Here is a 23,517-nt window from a genome sequence, read left to right as displayed (position 1 = left end):
CAGTAACCCTGCCAGTTGGCAGTGCCACCTGGGCAGTGTGTGGCTGGCACCTAGCAGAGCCAGGGTACCACTCTGCCCAAAGCAATGCGCCTGGGGACCTCCGATCTCTTGGGACATCCCCACAAGTGGCGTTCTGTTTGGTCCCCGTTTGTAGAGACCAGTGATGAACGGCGCGTGCCCGATGTGACTAAAAGCTTGACTGGAGAGAAAGGGTTGATGAAAGAAATAAAGGGAGAAAGGCAGTGAGGTGTAGGGAAGGAATTCCAGCGCATAGGCAACTGAAGACACAGCTGCCAATGGTGGAACAATTGGGAACACCAAGAGCAGTGCAGTTTTTTGGGACGGTTGTAGGCTTGAAGGTTGGAGTTTACAGAGCTAAGGAGGGGTGAGGCCTCGGGGGGGATTTGAAAACAAGGATGAGAATTTTAAATGCAAGATGTTGCTTGATCAGGAGCCAATGTAGGTCAACGAGCACAGGGGTGATAGAACAGAACTTGCTGTGAGTTAAGACAGGGGCAAGAGTTTTGAAAGCATTACCCAGGTACTTGTGGCGGTTGATGGATTTGTGTTAGAGCAGAAAAGTCTCAGAAAAAAACGCTAAATTTAGAATCGAATTGATAAACAAAATCTTAAACTGGCTGACGCCAGCATTTCTGCCACAATCATCTTAAACACCGGTGAGTGAGTACACTGCAGCTGCATATTTCCATTTACCCAATGTCTGACCGTTTCCTAGGCAACTCTCCTCTTGGGAATGATGCCATGTTTGTCATTGCACCTGACCAGTAGAAAAGAGGAGAGATGAGCAGCTGGCTTGAGACTGTTCTGATGGAAGCATTAATCAATAATTTCAAAAGAACATTGTCCTCGTGTTGAAGGTAAGGTTGCTTTGGGTAGATAAATAATTAACATAGTACTGCTTCTTTAAAGGATGCTCCAAAAATATGCTTTACATTTACAGCTTTTACAATCTTATGAGGTGGAACAGAAACAGTGTGGTTGTCCTGTTCTAAAGGTTAAAAGATTTGTAAATTAGATTTATTATATTGCAGGAAAGCGATGAGCTTGTTGCCCCATTAATACCACACAGTTCCAGCCTGCTGAAGTGCACAAATTCTCACATAAATTCTCATTATCGGCTCCAATGCTTCTTGTAGACATTTCTTGTAAATTGAATGCAGGTTGAAGGTGATTGCAGACTACCTTCAGCTCCCCACACAAAATCACAGGTCAGCAATTTTGTTCTCTTCTTTTGTCACTGCTTTCTATGATTTTATCCTCATCTGAAAGTGATGACTGTTTGTTGGGTAATGATTTCACGGCTGCAAATCGCCCTTTAGTACCCTATCCAAGTGGCTATTTATTTATGTGTAAGTCTCAACGGTGAGTGTATCCAAACTATTCAAAAATGTCATGGTGGTGGTGTGTGGGGGGGGGGGGGGGGGGGGGGGGCGTGGTGCGGGGGGTGTCATCCTAGCGGGACCTGATATCAACTGGAGTTTGTGTTCAAGAAAGGGAATCTTGGATGATTTTGTCCTCCTGAACAAGGGGCTGGATTCTCCCAAAATGGGACTATGTCCCCACGCCGGCGTAAAAACACTGGAGCTTTACTCTAGAGATTCCTGGAACAAAGTACAGCTAATTCCCAGCCCTGCAGGGACTCAAAGTAAATCTCGCAGCTTTAGCTGCGGATACAGGACCCCGCATTTCCGGTTTGGAGTCCGCGCAAGCGCATGGTGGCGGCCTCGCCGAGCTCCATATCGGACAAGTCCAAGGAGCCAGACACAAAAATTAGACCCCCAGATCGGCCTTGCGCCCGAGCATCTAACCGCGCACAAGCCCCCCCCCCCACCCCCCAACCAGGGCAGCCACGAACTGAGTCCGCAGCCGCCACGCCAGCATCCCGACCAGCACTAGCAGGTTAGTTCCACGCCGTCGGGAACTCGGGCAATCGGGAGCGGAGGATCGCTGGTCCGGCCTCTGTCAATGGGCCCCCAGCCACACGCCGTACTCCATGATCACGCCGATTTTCGGGTCCCTGTGAATCGCCGCCCTGCCAGATTTCATCATGAAAGTACCCCCGTGCCAAACGCCATTTCGGTGCGGGCTGCGGAGAATGTAGCCCAAGGCAATTACCGTTATAATGATTCTGGCTCAGCAGATATCATCAAATTCAACACGGGCTACATCTATATATCTCAGTAGCTCACTAGATGGTACACCCCTATTTGTCTCCCACCAGAAATGTTGCAGCCAAAATCCATACAATTTCGTAGCTGAGCACTCAGGATGAGCTCAACCAGGATGTATTTTTACAACTGAGCTTCAAACTTATCCATCAACAAAAATCTATTTTCACTTTACATCACTCATCCTTGTCCCTCTTTTATGCACTAATTACATCCCTAACTTGATTTTTTCCAGCACTCTCCGGGTCAGTTCCTTACTCTATGTAACGCCAATTTATTCAAAACTCTGCTGCCTCCATCCTATCCAATGTTTTCCAAACTGTCAACCCTGTCCTCACCCACCTGAAGTATTTTCTGGTTCCCAAATGCAGTGATTTTGAAATCCTCCTCTGGGCTGCATATTATGTTTTTCAGTCGGGCAAGAGAGGTGGAACAGAAACTGGGTGGTCCACTTGCTTCTGCTTCCGCCATCTCAGTTCATCCAATCAAGCACCGGATAGTCAATTAGGGGCTACCTGGTGGGAAGGAGGCCAATTAGAGATGCAAAATGGGTGGGGGGATGGGGTGCGACACTCAATTAGGACTATAGGTCAGGACATCATGAAGTGGAGGGGTAATGCTATGGACAGTATTTATATTAATAATCCCACGTTGCGTCCGAAAGGCAGCGCAGCTGGTAGATCCTTCTTCCAGGATCTACCCGGCTTGCCACACCTCGTGAGATTTTGTGCCATCTCACGAGACATCAAGTTCTGAATCCCATCCATTGTGGACGGGATCACTATTTTGAAAATCTGCATATTAGAGTTAGTCTCACTCTAATATGCGCTCCTCTGATTTACCCGGGACACTGGGATCTCACCCAGTCGTCTTGAAGACCTCGGGTGTGTGCCGTTCAGTGATGACCCCCACAAATGGGGACCAGATGTGGCACTTTTGTGGATCTCCCCAGGCATTGGAGGCCCCCAGGTGGTTGCCCTCTGGGCAGGGTGGCACTCTGACACTGCTGGTGCCACCCAGGCACTGCCAGCTTCCCATGCGGCCTTGGCAGGGCATTCCATGCTGAGGCCCCAAATCGAAACAGAGTCCCAATAGATAGCGTGGTGTTTCTCAGCGCTGGAGAGCACCCATGCTAAACACGCACATCATGGGAATCTGTTCCAATTTGGTTAGATCTTGCCCTTTACAACCACTTGGAACTGCCATTCAAACTGAGTTGATAGGCACCCTACTGTGATAATGGTAGTTTATGAAACCAGTCATGCAGCACAAACAATGATAGCCCTGGGGCTTATGTCAACAGAATGAAATACAAGCACTGATTTGTTTTTAAACTACAAACTGCTTTAAAAAAATGTTATGGGCAAGAGAATTAAATGTTTTGACAGGTTGACAGTGGCAATGGGATTTAAATAACTTGTCAGCTTGACTGTTCCAATTAGTTTTTCTGCTTTTTACAAACATTCATGTCTACTTTTAACCATCTCAAATGGCAGGCGCCTTTCCCGAAGAGCACTGGGCCTCTCCCAAAGGGCACACTACCTCTCACAAAGGTGACCCTAGAGCTATCCAAATGGGTTTCTCATTTCTCCAAAAGGATAACCTACCTCTGTAACGAACTTGGGTAACTTTAGACCTTCTCCTGAAAAGTATAAAGTCCACAAGTTGTATTTTCAACATCCCACTAATTAAAATTGCACTTTTCCATATGCAGCTGCCTCCGCGAACCATGCCTGTGCAAACTATAACCTCACTTCGTTACTAACCCCCCCCCATACCCGTGAAATTGAGACCAAGATTCTACATACTGCTTTGCAGCAGGAAGCTTTGTGAAAAACACTCAAGTTAAATTTGGGTTAACATTGAGGTCTTGTGGTCTCTTCAACAGTAAACAGCCGACAAAGTTGGGCAGGAAAAAGAAATCTAAAGTACTTTTGAAGTTTCTGGTATCATTGTGATCTATGCATGTGTATGCATGTGATATAAATGAAGGTACGTTGTGTAGCTAGCACTGTAGTTATGTTACTGGAATGGAATCCAAGAGGCCTAGTCTAATTATCCAGAGGCTTGAATTCAGATCCAACTACAGCAGGTAGAGAATTTTATAATCAATTAATTAAATAAATTGTGACTAAAAAGCCAGATTGCCTCTTAACTGTCCTCTGATGTGGCCTTGCAAGGCACTCAGTTGTATTGTACCGCCGTGAAAAAGTACACAATAAAAGGGGACCACTTGGCATCAACCTCGCAGCGGACATGACAAAGACACACCCAGCCTGGTCAACACTTCCTCTGCACTCACATCTGGAGACTTGTGCCAAAACTGGGAGAGCTGTCCCACATACCAGTCAAGCAACACCTGGGCATAGCCATGTTCACATAATCATACCCTTTTGTTAATGTATCAGACTCCTCTATCACAATTCCTGGGTCTGTCCTGCCCCATCAGAGGTGTCAGCACATGTTATACAGCCAAGAGACAGAGTGGCCCTGGGACTTCTCAGCATTGAGTTTGGACCCATGAAGTTTAACTTGAGCAAGGAATCCTCCTGCTGGTTGCCACATACAACACATCCTTAGCTGATAAATGAGGGGAACATCAGACTTAGGAGCAGGGCATTCACTCTGTGACCCTGCTCCATCATCACAGCAATTCAAGAGGCATTAAGGTACTTTGGAATGCCCTGTGGTTGTCAAGGGACTATATATATGCAAGTTCCCTCCTTCTTTCTAATAGATTCTGGAACTGACAAAAGCTTTCCTAGTTCAGCCATTTCCAATGTTCCTACATCAAGTGATCTAAAAGTAATATCACTAGTCTGACTGCCCTTCCGCTCATCCAGGAATATCTGTATCAACCCGAGGTGCGGAAAGGAGACAAGAAAAATATGTTAACTGGTTTGGTCAAAAGCACAAGATGAATGTAGTTGAATGGACCTGTAACAGAGTTGAAACGTACACAAGAATACGACACAGAAATGATGCGGCATTTAAAATGTGAGAACCAGCTTTATACAAATAAATTTCACAATGTCGGTTTATTGTACATCACAAAATACATAAAAAATCTTCTCTTGCATTTATGGCCTGTATTTGTACTGCATTTTTCATTCTTAACGGAAACTTTCAACAGTTTTAATAAAATAAGCTAGCTTCTTTAACATGAGTGCTGCTACCTCGTCCCAGATGTGTTGGTCATAAATAAATCAGTACAGTATTTTTAAAATGCAAGTACTTGACAACATTTCAAATCCTTTAAAAGAAATCATTCAGTCTTATTAGTTAACTAGTAATCCATGCCAAAATAAATTGCATAATTTCATGCAAGTGAATTTATATCATACTTTAAAAAAAAACTAGATTTACAAATTATACTGTAAGATAAATTATATACATTGTAAGATGAACAAAGTTCTGGTTTCAGTACAAAGTTTGCTACCAACATGAATATTAATTCATATACTTTTAAGAAAATCCAAATCCAAATTGTATTTCTTTAAATCAGAATTTAAAAGTCAGAATACATCTCCTGACTATACTGGAGGTGACCGACTGCTAACTTTTAAATCAGTCCTTGCCTTGAAACTACTGTGGACTCAGTGTCCCTACCAACATTAAGGCCAGTAATGGGAAAATATGAAATGAAAATCACTTATTGTCACAAGTAGGCTTCAAATGAAGTTACTGAAAAATGCCCTAGTCGCCACATTCCGGCACCTGTTCAGGTAGGCTGGTACGGGAATTGAACCCACGCTGCTGGCCTTGTTCTGCTTTACAAGCTCGCTGTTTAGCCTATTGTGCTAAACCAGCCTCTATAAAGAATATAGATTCTTTTACAGCACAGCTAATTTTGCCATTGTGTAATATGGGCAATAGCATTATGGGCAGTTAAGTTTACATCTCTCCTGTTGGCTTCAATGGAAATATAAATGGCAAAAGAGATGTAGGGCGAGAATATACGGCCTCGTTGAGCCCGACTCAGAGAGGCCTCTCGCGAGATTTACTATGCTCAGGGATGCCTCGGAAAACCTAACGAGATCTAGCAAGACGTGATCTGAATCTTAACCTCACTGGATGGGATCCAGATTTGCATATTTAAGTGTGCAGTAAGCTTCACTTAAATATGTCTACGTCAGTTTATCCTAAGGCATGGGATCGACCGCCCATGAATTGAAGACCTTGCCATGGTGCAGTTTAGCACAGGTTTCCACAAACGTGGACCAGGTGTAGTGGCATTTAGGGCGAGTGGTTGGGCTCTGGGCAGGGTGGTACCCTGGCACCCTGATGCCACATATGCATTCTGGTAGTGTCACCTTGGCTGGCAGGGGCACTGCCAGGGTAGCAGTCCCAAGGTGCCCAGGCTGGGGATCGGCCTGGGGGTGCCCTGCGCTTATGAGGTGGGATGTGGGAGGCTCGAGGACCCCCAATTGGTACATTGGGGGAGGGGGGGAGGGCGGAGACCTGGTGGGGAGTCGAGAGATTGGGGCTGCATTTAAAAATGGAAATTAAGGTAAGTGTGGCCTTGGCGGGGCATTCCTCGCAGAGGCCATGAACAAAAAACAAAGTCCTGTTTTGGGCACGAATAGCATGATGTTTCTTGGAGTTGCAGGGCCGAGAGTGACCCTGTTATCAAACGGACCCAGCAGTTGATTTGTTATCATGCATTTTGCACTAGCATGCAGCCCTGTGCAGTCCTTCATTTTTCAAATTGTTTGAAAATTGTAATTTGAAGGAATAAGAACAGCAGATGTGTGTGAACACCATCACCTTTTTTTAATTCATTCATGGGATGTAAGCGTTGCTGGCTGGAGCATTTATTGCCCATCCCTAATTGCCCTTGAACTGAGTGGCTAGGCTATTTCTGAGGGTATTTCAGAATCAACCACACTGCTGTGGGTCTGGAGTCACATGTAGGCCAGGCCAGGTAAGGATGACAGATTTCATTCCCTAAAAGGCATTAATGAACTGGATGGGTTTTTATGACAATGGTCATCATTAGACGTAATTCCAGATTTTTACTGAATTCAAATTTCATCTCGGCTGTGGTATGTTTTGAACCTGGGATCCCCAGAGCAATACTCTGGTCTCTGATTATTAGTGTAATGACAATGCTAGTATGCTAGCACTCCCCTGCAAGTTCCCCTCCCGTACCAGCCTCCCCGAACAGGTGCCGGAATGTGGCGACTAGGTGCTTTTCACAGTAACTTCATTGAAGCCTACTCGTGACAATAAGCAATTTTCATTTTCATTTCATTTCATTTCATTTCAAGTTTCCCTATAGGTCTCTCACCATCCTGAACTATATCGCTGTTCTTTCACTATCACTGGATCAAAATCCTGGAACTCCTACCCTAACAACACTGTGGGTGTACCTGCACCACATGTACTGAAGCAGTTAAAGAAGGCGCTCACCATCACCTTCTCAAGGGCAATTTAGGATGTGCAATAAATGCGAGCCTAGCCAGCGACACCCACATCCAAGAACAAATTTTAAAAACTCACACGAAAATACCATTCTGATTTAGAATAAAAACCATTGGCTGTGAAAGTGCCTGCAATGTTATATTTGATATAAAATTCAGTTGGTGAAGCTGGGCTGGTTCTTAAAGAGAAGGTTGAGAGGAGATTTGCTAGATGAAGGGCCTTTGGAACAGAGTGGATGGAGTGAATCTGCTTCCATGGGTGAGAGGATCGAGGATCAATGGACACCGATTTTAGGTGATTGGCGAAAGAAGAAATGGCAACATGAAGAGAGTCCTTTTTTACACAGTGAGTGCCGAGGATCTGAAATGCATTAGAGTGTGATGGAGGTAGATTCAAGTGTGGCTTTAAAATGGATAAGCACCTGAAGAGAAAAGAATGCAGGGCTACGGGGTAAGAGCAGTGGAGTGAGATCAGCCAAATTGCTCTTTCAGAGAGCTGGTATGGCTGAATGTCCTCCTGTGCTGTAGCCATTTGATGATTCGAGGTAACTCACTAACATAGGAGTAACAGTCAAATAATAATCGAGAAAATGCACGATACTGAAGAACGCTTTTAACTTGGTCATGCAATTCTCCAACTAAAAAAAATACTGCTCCATTTGTCTCCATTGAAATTGCAAAGAGAGGAATTTAAGAAGAATGTGTTAATTGCTCATCTCTTTGTATCTAATGACGTAATTTGAATAAAGCTTTATAATTGAGACCTTTTCAAATGGAGGTGGTTCTAATTTCCCCAAGGAACGACAATGTGTCATTGAAATAACTGATGGAAAAGACAGGAGAAATTTACAACTTTTGTATTGATTCACCAAAAATAAATCCACTTTTAAAATGCCTAATTAAAATGAAATGATACAGCAGAAGCAGAAAAAAGTGGATTAATTTTGAATTTAAGAATTAGAACTTCAGGAAATATTTGACTATTTTCAAGAAATTTTAATTTGTCAATTGGCACAAATTCTGTAGCAAATTAAAAAAAAGACAATATAAGGATATTCCAATTTTTCGTCAGTCTTGAAATTTTGCAACAATTTCAAAAATAAAATCCTCTTATGATTGCCAATCTGTGACGATTACTGCTTCAAAATGATCCACGACTGTCTGGTCAAATTGTCATGAAAACTAATAGGGATGCACATTCCTGCAATGACAATTCTTCCAAAAAGCTACTAAGTGCAGTAATTTCTGAGTAACCAGATAACATTTCAAACAAAGCATCTTCAGAGGCCCTTGTCTTGTTGAGAAAGCTTGCCTTGTGCTTCATCCTGTTACTGATGTGAATGTTGCCCAGAGCAGCTGCCCGTGACAGTGCTATTGTCACTTCTTATGTTCCATTCAACAAAGATCAATGGCACAGTAACACATATAGATATTATCCCAATAGCCAGAAAAGCCATGGCCTGGAAGAGGTAAAAAACAAACGGTAAATTACTTCTTGTTCAGTAAATCAAATTTAAACATTTAAATGGCATTTAAATCAACAGTGGCTGGCTTACCCATGAGATGTGGCAACTGTCAATCAGAGAATCCCTACAATGCAGAAGGAGGCCATTCGGCCCGTCGAGTTTGCACCAACCCTCTGAAAGAGCACCCTACCTATGCCCGCTCCCCTGCCCGATCCCCATAATCCCGTAACCCCACCTAACCTGCACATCCTTTTGGACACTAAGGGACTATTTAGCATGGAGAGTCTCCACCTAACCTGTACAGCTTTGGACCGGAAACTGGAGCGCCCAGAGAAACCCACACAGACACAGAGAGAACGTGCAAACTCCACACAGTCAACCAAGGCTAGAATTGAACCCAAGGTCCCTGGCGCTGTGAGGCAGCAGCGCAAACCACTGTGCCACCGTGTTGCAATCTGATGGGACTGGATATGCACCTAATAAAGTGAATACTGAGAGCAACAATTGTATCATCAGTAAGATGTAATAGGACAGCATTCAGCCATTTCAAAGTACTTAAATCGGGACATGTTTGGCCAAAAGAGCAATGGTTACCTACTGTTGAAAGCATGTTGAAAAGGCAAGAAGAATTCTAAACAATTAAAGTGCAGCATCTGTTCCGTTCTTTGTAAAAATAAATAAAAAAGATGCAGAGATTGATCACTTCTTTCTCCAAACACTGAACCAAGTTGATAGCTCAAGACGTGATCCAATATTATAACATGGGCTGGAACATCTATGCAGAGCTAAATACAGCTCAGTCTGGATATTAAGGAAGCAGCAGGAGTTCTGCTGCTGGGACAGTTAGCTGGGGACAAACTCACTCCAGCAGTCAGCATGACCTGGGACTGAGTCTTGTTGGCAGCATCCAATTAAGTGGCTGCCATCTCATAAAGGATGGCCATCTGCCCCAAGAGCCAATCGGTCAATCAGTGGTCAGTACCTCATCATCACCACCAGAAATGATGACCACCACTAGGGCTGGACCCGGAGGCAAAGGAGGTTGCAATGATGGCCCTGCGGAGGTGTGGTGGGGGAGGAAGGGTTGGGGTTTTTTCATGAGGACAGGTGGCACTCTTTCTGCAGGAGTTACCATTGCTGTCAGGGGTGGGGGCCTCCATGGGCTGAAAAGTGGCCAAGAAATAAAAGCGCTCCCTTTCCCTGAGGCTGCTGAAAGGTAGCTGGGAGGTCTCTTCACATGGCACAGGACCCCACAAATGATGGTAAAAAGCTAGAGGAGGTGGGAAGAAATCCTTAATTGGCGAGTTAAATGGTTCATTTGTGCTTTGGCCAGGAGGGTCGTCTGCCATCTTTCCCGTTGCTGGCTTGAAAGCATGGTGGTAGGAATTAGAGGTGGATGCCACCCTCAGCCTTCCCACACTATCTTGCCATCTTTCTGCCTCCCAGCTGGTCCCCAAAGGGCCTTTGTTTATGCGCTCCTGCAGATCTAGCTAGGCACAGGTTATTCACTTATTCCATGCAAGGTGTATGCATCAGATTACTGCTGTCATCTGCAAATGCGCTTCCCTCTGCTTCAGAACAAGATGGTTGCACAAGGAGGTACGGAAAGTAGGAAGGTGCAAGGAGAAGCAAACATTTGATAAGAAGATGCATTAATTCCCAAAACAAATCTAGATATTAACTTTCACATCCAGAAGTTATAAAATTGATGAATGCAACATCAAATTTTCTTACCCCTATCTTTTGCAGGCTACTTTGAGACTTGGCAAGTTTTAAATATAACGAAGCAGGAAGAATGAAGATCAGCATGTTAGCAGAAGTGGAACCTGTACCAAAGAATAAAATATACATTTGAAACTGATATCAAACATGGAGCAATGCAAATGAAATGAAGTTATTGAAAACAATATTGTAATTCGGCTTGTACTGATATAATATTTAAACTTACCAATGACGGCAAATAAATCCATTATCGATGGAATGAATATTACCAAAAGGTCACTAGCAGCTAGAAGAACGACTGTAATTAAAATGTGGCGGAGCCAGCTGAACTTTCCCTTAAACAGCAACAAGACAATTGAAGAGCGGACCTGTGCAAATAAAAATGACAAACATTTGTACTTAGCAAATTCCACTGATAATCACTATCACAGTCAAACACCTTCATATAAGCTAGCTTCCCACATGTTGCAAATTTCCACATCATTTTCATTTTGAATACTTTAGCCAAATATATAAATATGCTTATAAATACGCACACACATGGAAACAAAAATCAAAAAGCTGTACACTTGCAATGTGATGTTTCACAAAGCAGAAGTTCTCAAGAATAGGTTCTTAGGGCGGCATGTGGCACAGTGGTTACCACTGGGACTGCAGCGCTGAGCACCTAGGTTCGAATCCCGGCCCAGGGTCACTGTCCATGTGGAGTTTGCACATTCTCCCCATGTCTGCGTGGGTTTCACCCTCACAACCCAAAGATGTGCTGGTCAGGTGGATTGGCCATGCTAAATTGCCCCTTAATTGGAAAAGAAAAATAATTGGCTACTCTAAAATTTATTTAAAAAAAGAATAGGTTCTTAGCCAGAAATATAAAAGGGCTCCCTCAGAAGCTCATAGGCAGAAAAGCTAGCCATTAGCCGAAAAAAGAGGGCCTCGTTGGAATGTGCCGTCTACCATAAATCCTTCTCTAGCCAAAATAGCCTAGGCTTGTTCGCTTCTCCATAACAGTCATGAGTATCACTTTCTAATCACTCATAGCAATTATTATGCAATTAGGGAAAGTCACTCACTAAACTCTGCATTCTGTGAAATGAAACTTTTCAATTCGGTTAGATATGTCATATCGTTCACCCAATAATATAAATAAGATAAATTTGTAAGTTGCATATAAAGAAAAAGCAGCAAGTTATCACACCAGCTCTAACATATCTCACTAACATATCTCAAATATTACATATGTCCTAGGTAAAAGGTCATTGGGATACCTAACCAAGAGGTTAAGTAACAGACAGAATTTATTAATCATACTCTGAGGCCGATTTCCTCCATAAAACTATATGCTTAGATTAGAAAAAAAATTAATTCATTACGTCACCAATCAATAATACCTGAGTAAATGTATAAGCTAGAAAATCGAGATAGAATATAAAGGTAGGCTCTTAATTAGGGTACAATTATTATCTTAAAACAAATAACATTAAATGTGTATGAACACTGCTTTATTATATTCCATGGAACGCAAGTATGGCAATAATAAATGATTGCATAAAATACAACAAGTCAGGCAAATATTGGTAACTCCATCTATACAGCAGAAAACTGAGTGTCATTGTTATTTCCTGAAGGTCAGGCATATGAACTGCTAACTTCTAACCTATGGCATTCCTGACTGCTAAGAGATGCAAGTGAGGCGTGGCCTGATTTTCCCATCAATTGTCCCCTCTTCTGAGGGGTGGCCCATCCCTTACCATGAGGCAGGATTTTCACAGTTTTCTTTTAAAAATGGTGGGTTGGACCCAATTCTGGGATTCCTACTCCTTTCCTGGCAATCTCCAATTTCCACCAGCATAGGTGAGGGTGTGGGTACTGAGCCCGCACTCTGCAGTCCAGATCTGGATGGCTCAGGTGGGGATAGGCATCTCTGAGTCCTTCGCAATTTCTGCGGAGTTGGGCGAGTTTTTCAAGGACTCGTGTTTCACTTTCCTTCAAGGTTGCCCTAAATCCATAGTCTGGATGAAGGAAACTTTTGAAGTTGAGTGCAAAAAGTCTCACCCGTACCAAACTGTGCTCCACACCCACTTTCAATGGCCCGTCACATTCTCCATGCCAGACTAAACATCCATTAGTCAGCTGCACACAAGAGAAACCATTTGCTTCATTGGGAGCTTTTTATCTTAATATCTATTTTGTCAATTGCTCAATGGTTCCTTACACAGGATAAAGAAGTGTTAAATGCTTGTAGTTTCTGATATTGATACTTTAAATGTCTGGTTGACTGACACTTTTATACGGTTGCAGTAACAGCAGTTCCTTTGAAGATAGTTAAGAATGAATGGCTGTTTTCTAAGCTTTAACACATGCCATTGCTACTATAGGCTTAAATGATTTTTTACAGAGTGCATACTAGTTGAATGGGCATGGAAGTGCTTGGCATAATACTGGTATGAAGGGCCATTGGGGTGTGGGAGAAGCATGAGCTGCCATGAAGAATGGGTCAGGTGTGTGCAAAGGGTGAGGGCTAGAGGACCTAACATTGAATATATCAACTGGGACAAAGTCCCAGAGAACCTAGGTGGACCTTTTAAGCAGCCCGCCTAGGCACTCAGCAATCCTTGTGGCTGCCTCCAAACTGTTTCTGGGGCTGCAGGCCAGTCTCAAGTGTGCTGTGAGAATGCAAGGGGTAATCAATCTGAGGAACATGTGTGTTCTCTTCATTTTTTAAACAAATCTGAAAAAAAAGTTGATCAACTGATCCAAACTTAACGAGTAATACTCACGGTAAACAGAAGGACTGGCACAGTCAGGACTACTGCTGTTACTACAGCCAAGCGAAGGATGAAAATAACTATGTCACTAGAGTGAGCGTAAGAGAGAAGCAACTCTTCATTAACACTGTCTGTATGAAGAAAGAAAAAAAAAAACTAGGTGTTCAGGTTTTTTTTGCTATTAGTAGCTTGCTTTCCAATTTACAATTTTTTGGAACATGATTATGGGCGCGCTTCAACCAATCGGGAACATCGTCCCTTAGCAAGCAGGTTTAGCCGCGTGCTTTCTGGCGCACTCGTGTTGTATCAGGGGCCTCAGTGGGTAACACGCGGCCGAGGTCGCACACAGCCCCGTTTTATATACCGAGGAGCTCCGCTCACCGGAACTCCTCAATGTAGCGGGAGATCGGGACGCCATTTTTAAATGACACCCTGATCTCCAAGGCACCCGAAGTGACCCCCCCCAGCCTGAACGCACTGTGGGAGTGTTGCAGCAACCCCCCCCCCCCCCGAACACCGTTGCAGGGCACCCCAGCCCGATCGCACACGTGCAAAAAATGCCAGTTTGATACCTTGGCTGTGCGAGACTGGCACCCTGGCAGTGTCACCTGGGATCTTGGCAGTACTAGGCTGGCACTGCCAAGCTGCCAGGCTGGGACTGCCAGGGTTCCCAGGTGGCACCAGCAACCCAGGGCACCACCCTGCTGAAAGGGCAAGCAGCTGGGGGCCTCTGATCCCCTGGGAGACCTTCACGAGTGCCGTTCTGACTGGTCCCCATTTGACAGGAGCAGTGCTAATCGGCGCATGCACAAGGTCTCCGAGGCAAAGAGGATGAATCCCAACGTCTCGGTTACCTCAGGAATCTGTACATTAAAATGAGACTACCTGTCTCGCTTTAATATGCAGATTTACAAAAAGTAAATCTGTCAACAATAGGCGGGTTGTACATCCTAACATCTCACGAGATTGCAAGCTGGGTAGATCCTGGGAGCAGGATCTCCCAGCTTCTATCGTCCACGCTGCGCCGAGCTGCTTTTCAGGTGCAGTATGGCTATTGGATCGCGCCCTATTGTTAATGTTGTTACTTAACTTAATTACAAAATTCTCACCTCCTAGTTTTAATTAAATAACACAGGCAGGAATCTCCGTCCCACCACACCCGTTTTCTGGTGCGGCTTACCCCCGCTGGCAGTGGGACTCTGCCAGCCGGCCAATGGGGTTTCCCACTGTGGGCAGCCCCAGGCCGTCGGGAAATACCCGATGTGGGTGCGCTGCCGGCGCAATGGAGAATCCTGCCTGCGGAGAATCCAGCCCCACATATCCATTATTATAAAAATACAAGAATGGAAAATATTGTTTTGCTTATATAACAGGCTCAGCTCTGAAAGAAGTCACTCGAAAGAGTGAAATGTCATACGTCTACTTTTTCTCGCATTTAAGATAAACTAATGTTTTCTAACTGGTTTCATCTGAACAACATTTTGCAGTTGCAATCCCATTATCCTACTAGAAGCTAGTCCCTGGGTGGGATTCTCGGTCCCGCCACACCTGTTTTCTGGGGCAGCTTGCCCCCACTGGCAGCGGGCTCCTCCGTCCCAGCAGCTGGCCAATGGGGTTCCCCATTGAGGACATCCCCACGCTTTCAGGAAATCCATGGGCGTGAATGCGCTGCCGGTGAAGCGGAGGATCCCGCCAACGGAGAAACCCGTTCCCTATATAACCTCTTAACTCTCTTACATTGATGCTGCACCAAAGAATACAATAAGAAAATTGTATCTAAACTCTGACAACCAATCTAGTGCTGACATTCTCCAGCTATTCCTGCCGATGGGATGTTCCAGTCCCACGGGTTCCCTGGTGGCGGAGGGCACAAAGAACAGAAAATCCGTTGCAGCAGTTGGATCATGAGATCCCGCCACTGGCCATGGGGTGGGGGTGGGGGTGGAATTCCACATGGGTTTCCTTTGTGGTGATAGATTCAGGAAAAAAAAATATGGGGCACGACTCTCCAGAAAAATATGTAAGTGTGGTAGCGACTGGGAATTGCCGCAGGCTCATCGGTGCATGGCCCAGCAAGGCCGGCAACGCAATTCAACGTAACTGGGTCCACTTAATGAAGCCTCATAGGCTACTCACCGCAATGGAGGCTCGCCAGCTGATTCGCCGGGACCGCGCTCGCCAGCCCCCCGCTACCAAGGTCGAGTAGCACTTGCTCAGCCAACCCCAGCCAGCTCGCAACAATGGTGCTCAGGAGATGAGCCCCAAGATTCGGGAACACTGAAGTAAAGGAGGGGTCCAGGGACAGATAGAATGGGAGGATTGGCACATGAGCACACATTGTTGAAGTAGGCGATTGGGCAGGTTGAGAAACTGCGATAAGAACATGGACTTTATAAATAAACGGATACAGTACAAAAGCAAGGAGGTTATGATGAACCTTTAGAAAACACTACTCCGGCCTCAGCTGAAGTACAGAGTTCAATTTTCGGCATTTGACTTTACAAAGGATGTGAAGATTTTGGAGGTGGTGCACAAACGTTCGCCACAAATGGTTTTAGGGAAGGGGAACTTCAGGTGTACAGACAGTTTGGAGATTCTAGGTTGTTTTCCTTATAGAGAAGGTTGAGAGGAGATAGAGTGTTCAAAATCATGAGGGATCTACAGAGAAGATAAGGAGAAACTGTTTCCTTTGGAAAGATCTAGATCCAGAGGCCAGAGTGATTTCTGAGGGTCAATGGTGGTGTGAGACAAGCCTAGCAAGGTGGTTAGGATGTGGAATGCACTGCCTGAGAGTGTGGTGAAGGCAGATTCAATCATGGCTTTCAAAAGCGTTAGCACTTCAAGAGAGAACAAATGCAGGGCTATAAGGAACAGGGGAGCGTGGCGAGCTAAGTTGCTCTTGCAGAGAGCCAGCATGGACTTGAAAGGAATAAAAAGCCTCCTTTTGCATTGTAACTATTTTATGATTCCAGGAGTGAATTTTACCGGAGGGACCATTGGCATCAACCAGAAATGGGGCTGCCCTGCTCACTGAGGATGGCCTTGATTATTTACGAATGGGACTTTCGACTCCAAGGACACAAAGTCCCTCCCCAAAAAGATGTTGGCCAACATCAGGATTGAGTAGTTACTGCTGGAACCGCATCCATTCCATGGAAACAAAATGCAATGGACCCTGGAACTCAGAGAAGTCCAAGATGGCGCCGGAGCGAGGCGACTTCTTGCAAGCTGTGCCCAGCATGCCCTCTAATTCTATCTTTTACTCTCGTTCTATGCTTCTAAAACTTCATTCTAACTTTTTTAAACTCTCTATTAAGTTGATCTTTTCTCTACACCTTGCTATAACTGTAACATTATATTCTGCAGTCTCTCCTTCCTTCCCTATGTACGGTATGCATTGTTTGTACAGCATGCAAGAAACAATACTTTTCACTGTATACTAATAGATGTGACAATAATAAATCAAATCAATTCAAATCAAATAAGTCAGAGGATTTTGGACAGGGCTGACTGCCAGACCCCAGCATGAGGCAGGTAGGGTTGAGGTGGGTTGGTCCGCTTTTTAAACTTGGGGATGGGATAAAGGGATGGGTATTATCTTGGGGGAATGTACCTGATGGGTATAGGGGACCTTCTGAAGGAGTTATCCCCCTTCCTGTTCACCAGCAGCTCATGCAGTGAAAGTTGCCAGTCTGCTTGCCATTCCCCCGCTTTCCCCAGCTGCACAGAAAATTGCAGCGGAGGTGGATTGAGTGGCAATTAATTATCCACTTAAGGGCCATAGTAGGCATTAAGGATGGGCAGGCTACTTGACACCATTCCCGCTCCCGGTAATATGGTGGATAAGTTGGGGGTGGGTGGGAAGGTGGTGGGCTGACAACCCACTTTATTTCATGTGCTCCTCTTATCTTCAAATAGGTTAGCGTTGGGAACAGAGGTGGGAAGGTAGGGATGGGGGGATGTAAAATTCACACCTAGAACTTTGAATCTGGGCAGAAAATGATTAAATAGTTCTCATACTTACCATTGAAGGTCAGATATCCAAAGAGTGCTGTGAACAGGTACATGATTAGCATTGCAAAGAAGGATATAGCTGAAATATACTCCATTTTTCTGCATGTGTGACTGAAAAACAAAGATTATTCCATTCACGATCAAGTTCACTAGAGTTGCAAGTATGTCTTAAATGTAGAGCATACAAAGCTACAGAATAATGCTCGAAAATGGGATCAGAAGAGACAGGTGCTTGATGGCTGGCACAGACACGATGGGCCGAATGGCTCCTTCTGCGCTCTACAGCTCTATAACTTTATCTATGACTTTATGTTTAGTTGAGTACACTTACTTCTTAAGCTCACGGTAGATGGGCAGTACTGATGGATGGCACACAAAAGCAAACGCCATGGTGGGTAAAGCATAGACTGTCTAGAAAATAAAATAACAGCTCAGATGCAAGCTTGACTACCAACCAAAAATCAACAGCAAAATAAGCTAACACATGACGCACACCACACAGAAAATATGATAGTGTTAAATTTAACATTTTTTTCTAATTAATTTACAATACGTTCAGTGACATAGGTATTGAAGGAATTGTGAACGGCGGCACGGGAAGGGAGAACGCTCCAATTCTGAGCAGGGTTGCTGGGTGAATGCTGTGACATTTCCCCAAGAGAAAGAGAGGTCAGATGGGGAAAATGGCTGCTGGCTATCTCAGTGGGTGTCCAATGAAGCCAATGGGTGGAATTTTGCACTCTATGCGCAGAGTGGTGGCTGTGGCGAGATAACCCGGCATGTAGCTTTAGCTGTGCAGCCAAGTTTTCTCTCCAGATCTTCTGACACTCTTTGCATAGAAATTCTGGGGGGGTGGTTTTCGCCATCATGCTGGCAGAAGGGCGCCTGTTAGTACCGGCATTGCGTCCCGATCCGCATTGAAACAAAACTCCCCCCACGACAATGGGGAACCCCTTATTAATTTTGGGTAAAAGTAGATAATGTTACATGCTCCCTCACATCATTAGAAATCACGAGTGGAATTCAATGAACAGCAGAACACAATTCAGGTGCTAACATTGCTGACCGTCTATTCATTCCCAATTCAGGCGTCAACATTGCTCATGCTGATTGGTTCCCTGACACACTACAGAAATATATATTAGATCGATGGATGGATGGTGTCTAAATTTTCAGACATAATTAAAGTAACACAATAAATAATTCTGAAAATGACAGGAAGCTGCAAGGGGATGCTGGTAAGATGGTGGAATTTGCAAATAAAGGTTGCAGATGGAATTTAATTCCAGTGAATATGGGGTGCTACATTTTGTTTAAAAGTGACTAACTATTCCTTCAACAAATTTTGGACAGGTGACGTTGAAGAGCAGAAGGGTATGCATAGTCAGGCTCACAAGACATTACAATCATCATCTTAAAGTAGTTACGGTGATTTAAAAATAACAAATGGAATACTCGGTTTTATGACTTTAATGATCAAGGAAACCAGCAGTAGGAAGAATAAAGATTTATTTTATTTTAACACAAAGTGTGCCCACAGCAGTAACAATATACAATCACAGTCCCCATTGCGACAACCAGCTGACCAGTCCCTACTCCGGCTGGCTGTTATGCTCAGTTTCACGAGCCCAGTTAAGCTCGTACTCCATGAGCCCCACAGGGAGATCAATAATGGTTTCCCCGTGGGCCTTGTCAGGGTTATAACAATGACAAGAGGTCTACAATAAAAGGTTGAGGCATTATGGTGAATCAACATCAAATCTTATTAGGTCCACAGTTGGGTTTTAATTTAGTGAGGTGACAGGGAAAACCAGGGGAATCCCCTGACTTTGTCATTCAGGGGAACCCAGGCTAAATTTTAGGCCCAGCTGGCAACTAATTAGTTCTTGTTTAGGCTCCTTTACAAGGTGGGAGCCCATTCCCCAAGAGCTGCTGGCCTTTTGGAGATACCGTGGAAGTGGCCATTGCTGTACTGCACCCAGCTGAGAGGACGTAGTAATGGAACTGCCCTCAGGTTTGGAGTTGTCAGGACCAGTTGGGCAGGCCCCGTTGAGGGAAGGATAATGAATGTATTTCTGAGGTTGACGATGCTGTTGTCATGGGGACAGCCAATGGGGGCCCTCCATGGGTTGCAGTATCTCCAGTTCGCTTGTCCCGTCCACAAGCCACCAGGTTTCATCAGACAGTCTCCCCAAGCAGCAGAGAGTCCACTCGCTGCTGGCAAAATGCTGCGGTAATGGGAAGAGGTACTTAATTGGCTATTTACAGGGATCAATTGGCCAGTGGTTGGTGGGTCTAGGACACAGAGACATAGATGTAAGATTAAGTGTCTGAGATTTAGCACAGCAGGAGAAACACAAAGGGCTGAGATGTTATGCCACATTATATATGTTACTGTTGTTCTTCAGAGATCCCTTATGCCACATATTATTCTTGCTGCCAGACCTTTTCCAGAACTAGTCTTGAGCTAATGTCCATAGGGTACAATGGATGTTAGATATCAATGTCCCCTATCAATTTTTTAGTTTGCGTGTGTCCTTTTTATTTGCACGTGGAGTATCTTTAATAACTAAACAGCTGCACACACACGGTACTTTAAAGTGGACAACTTGTGAGCAGCTTATATGGTACCTTCCATGACTGCCGCACAGCCATGTAGGTACATATGTACATATGTACCTACATATGTAGAGTTAACTTTTATAATCACATGAATTAAAATTAAGATCTCCTGACCCATTCATTGCAATGAAAATATGCAATCTTAGTATTGGGAATGAATGCCTGATGAAATGCATTCGCACTTTAATAAAACCATTTGGCATACATTCATGTTTGAACATTAATAATGATACAAAAAGTTTGGTACCTTATCATTCAAGACAAAAGTCTTTGGTGTGGACATGGTTGTACAAGAAATGTTTGAAAAATTAGTCGATGCCAAAGGACAGTGTGCGTATTTATAGATGACCTGAAATCAAGGTAAACGATCACTGCTTTTTATGTTTCTCTCGCCAATCATTTACAGACAATATTGTCTGAATAAACTTAACACCTGGTATTAACTTAATATCTATTCTATGAATTCCAAAAGACATGAGCATATTGTTGGGGCATACATAATACAGGATTACATAACAATGTAAGGGAAGCAAAATACCACAGATGTTAAAAACCTGAAATATCAGAAAGTACTGGTTCTGAAGAAGTCATATTTGACTTGAAACTTTGTTTTGTCTCCTCACTGATGTTGCCAGACTCATTGGGCGCAATGCTCACAAATGGGAACAAAATCACCTAGTGAGCGCGTGTAGCCGCGTGTTTCCCAGCTCTTGGAGTGCCGTGAAACACATGTCTATTCAACATGACTCACATTGAATAAGGGGCTTGAACGGGGAGTGCGCAGCTGAGGCCACACATAGCCCCTTGGGGAGCTCCGTTAGCCAGAACTCCCCAATGTAGTGAGAGATCGGGACTCCATTTTCAAATGATGTACCAAACCCCGAAGCCCCCAAAACAATCCCCGTCCTCCCCCCAGCCCGAACGCAATATGGGAGAGTCCCTGGCACCTCCCTTCCCCACCCCCACCCAACACCCATGCCGGGCAACCCTGGCCCAATCACACGCAGACAAAAAATGCCAGCTTAGGAGTGCCAACATGGCAGTGCCAACCTGGTAGTGTACATGCCAGCTGATAGTGCTACCTGGGCACCTTGGCAGTGCCAGGCTGCACTCAGGTAGCACTGCCAAGGTGCCATTTTTTGCTACCTGTCTGCCAGGCTGGCCCTGCCAGGGTACCCAGTTGACACCAGCAGTGCCAGGGCACCACCCTGCCCAAAGGACATAGAGCTAGGGGGCCCTGTTTGTGTGGACCAGTGCTGAACAGCACTCGCTCAAGGTCTCTGGGGCAAAGGGGTTGAAACCCAAAGCCTCAGGTACCTAGGGAATATGCACAGTAGAGTAAGGCTAGCTGCCTTGCTCTAAAATGCAGATTTGCTAAAAAGTGATCCCGCCTATTGTGGGCAGGATTCACATCGCCACATCTCGCAAGATTGCATTGGATCTCGTGAGACATTGTGAGCCGAGTAGATCCCGAGAGTGGGGTCTCCCGGTTTTCAATGGCCATGCTGCGCCGCAGTGAGATGCTTTTCGGGCAGAGCATGGCCATTGGGTCATGTCCTTAGAGAATTTTCTGTTTTTATTTATAACAATATACTTGGTTTAGCGGAATGGCATACAATTAATACTTACTACCATCAGGAAGAAAATCATGCAGGCAAGTGAAAATCCGCTGGTGTATCCAAGGTATCCTATGAAGTAGAAGAAGAAACAGTCACTTTGAATATTGGTGCAATGTATAACAGTGGGGATGGGAGTGGGAGGGGAGGGGACTGGACAGGATGTTTCATCTTTGGCCTTCACATCATAAAGGATTTTTTTCATGAACAAAATAAATATAGTAATGTTTACAATGCCTTTGGAAGTCTCAGAAACTTCAAGAAATTTCAAAAATTAATTGATACTTCTCTATGTTATGGCCTTACAAAGCACAACGCCTGTATTTTGCAATATATCAACTTGTTGATCTGCCAAACCAGTTCATCTCCTCCACGTTTGATGCCCTTGTCACCCAGTAAAACGTTTATTCCCGCACATTGTCCATTTCACTGGTATGGCCCCCATCTTCAATCCCTCAAGTCTAAAGGGTACAAATTTGAGCAGATTTGGTGCACAATTGGTTCAGCCATCCATCAGCAAGTCTGGGCAGTCTATGTGAAAAAGATTCCATCAACCAAAGTAGAAAAGGAATAGAAGGCAGAAGCAGCTGGGCAGGGGGCAAGAGACTGGAAAATGGAAAGAGTAGTGATAAGATTGGGTCTGGAGCAGCAACCAAAAGGACAGCAACCAATGAACAGAGAGAATTAATTTACAAAGGCCATCCTGCAATCTTTCATCCTCAACGTCCATGGCTTGGTGATTTTAATTCTTAGACAAATTACAGCAGCCGATTTTTATGCAAATTGTAATGAGACCAACAATCGGGCTGGGATTTTCTGACCCTTCCGTGGTGGAACCTGGTGGCTCGGCCAAAACTCCATTGACCTTCGGCGGGACTGGATGATCCCGGTGGTGGGCAGGGCTGGAAAAGCCCACCCTCTATTTAGTGATGCTGGTAAAGAGATGGATATAAACAACAACAACGAACAACTCCCCTTTTTTCTTTGATCTGATACGTCCATCTTGATGCAACATCTCATCTGAAAGGTGGCCCCTCCACCAATGCAAAGGTCTCTCAGTACAACCCTGAAGTTTCAGCCGAAGAGATACTCAACCCGAGAGTGGAATCTGAAGCCACAAGTTTCTGACTCAGAGGCAAAAGTTCCAATTAGAACAAAGGTGGCAATTGATTTTTACTTTAAGGAGGGGGATTTCCACACTTTGATAGGATTAATATCTTGCACTAATTAAAAGCAGGCTTGTACTTGAGCAGCAGAATGGGGGAGAGTTTTTAACAGAATATCCAAGTGTAGCTTTGAAAATCTAGTGGTGGGAACCTGAACTGGGATGGAGTTTGGGGGAAACTGGACAAAAAATGCTCTTATCAAAAGTGATAAAATACAGAAAATCTGAAGTAAAATTTGAAAAAAGTGATTGTTTTTTCGGCCAAGGTTCCTGAGGTAATTTTCCAGTGTCTGTTCAAACATATTCTCAATCTTTCACCATGCCCTACTTCCTTAACTGTTGTTTAGTAACATAATTGAGCTCTTCCTGTTTCAACTCTGACTCACATTTCAATGCTTGATGGGGTCGGGGAAAGAAATTTAACTTGTGCCAGATTTTAGTGCGAAATGGATGACACGATAAAACCGGCACCTGAGGATGGCAGCTGACGATCTGTTGGAAATGAGGCCATCAACGTCATCTGCCAATTTAATAG

General features: G+C 44.4%; 1 protein-coding gene across 1 annotated transcript in view; it reads right to left on the bottom strand.

Annotated features, from left to right (window-relative positions):
* Positions 1 to 5,174: 5,174 nt before the first annotated feature.
* The window catches only part of LOC140396435 (sodium-coupled neutral amino acid symporter 1-like), a 75,813-nt gene continuing 57,470 nt past the window's right edge, over positions 5,175 to 23,517 (bottom strand). The window contains exons 9-16 of the mRNA XM_072485062.1: positions 21,831 to 21,889; positions 20,449 to 20,550; positions 17,911 to 17,990; positions 17,590 to 17,690; positions 13,578 to 13,696; positions 11,027 to 11,168; positions 10,813 to 10,904; positions 5,175 to 9,072 (exon numbers count right to left, since the gene is read on the bottom strand). Of these exons, the coding sequence (XP_072341163.1) occupies positions 8,941 to 9,072; positions 10,813 to 10,904; positions 11,027 to 11,168; positions 13,578 to 13,696; positions 17,590 to 17,690; positions 17,911 to 17,990; positions 20,449 to 20,550; positions 21,831 to 21,889 (827 nt within the window). The 3' untranslated portion in view covers positions 5,175 to 8,940. The remainder of the gene's footprint in view (positions 9,073 to 10,812; positions 10,905 to 11,026; positions 11,169 to 13,577; positions 13,697 to 17,589; positions 17,691 to 17,910; positions 17,991 to 20,448; positions 20,551 to 21,830; positions 21,890 to 23,517) is intronic.

The sequence above is a fragment of the Scyliorhinus torazame genome, chromosome 19 (genome assembly GCF_047496885.1).
Source record: "Scyliorhinus torazame isolate Kashiwa2021f chromosome 19, sScyTor2.1, whole genome shotgun sequence".
Classification (NCBI taxonomy): Eukaryota; Metazoa; Chordata; class Chondrichthyes; order Carcharhiniformes; family Scyliorhinidae; genus Scyliorhinus; species Scyliorhinus torazame.
Note: the sequence above shows the minus strand (reverse complement) of the source record. Positions and strands in the feature narration are given on the sequence as shown.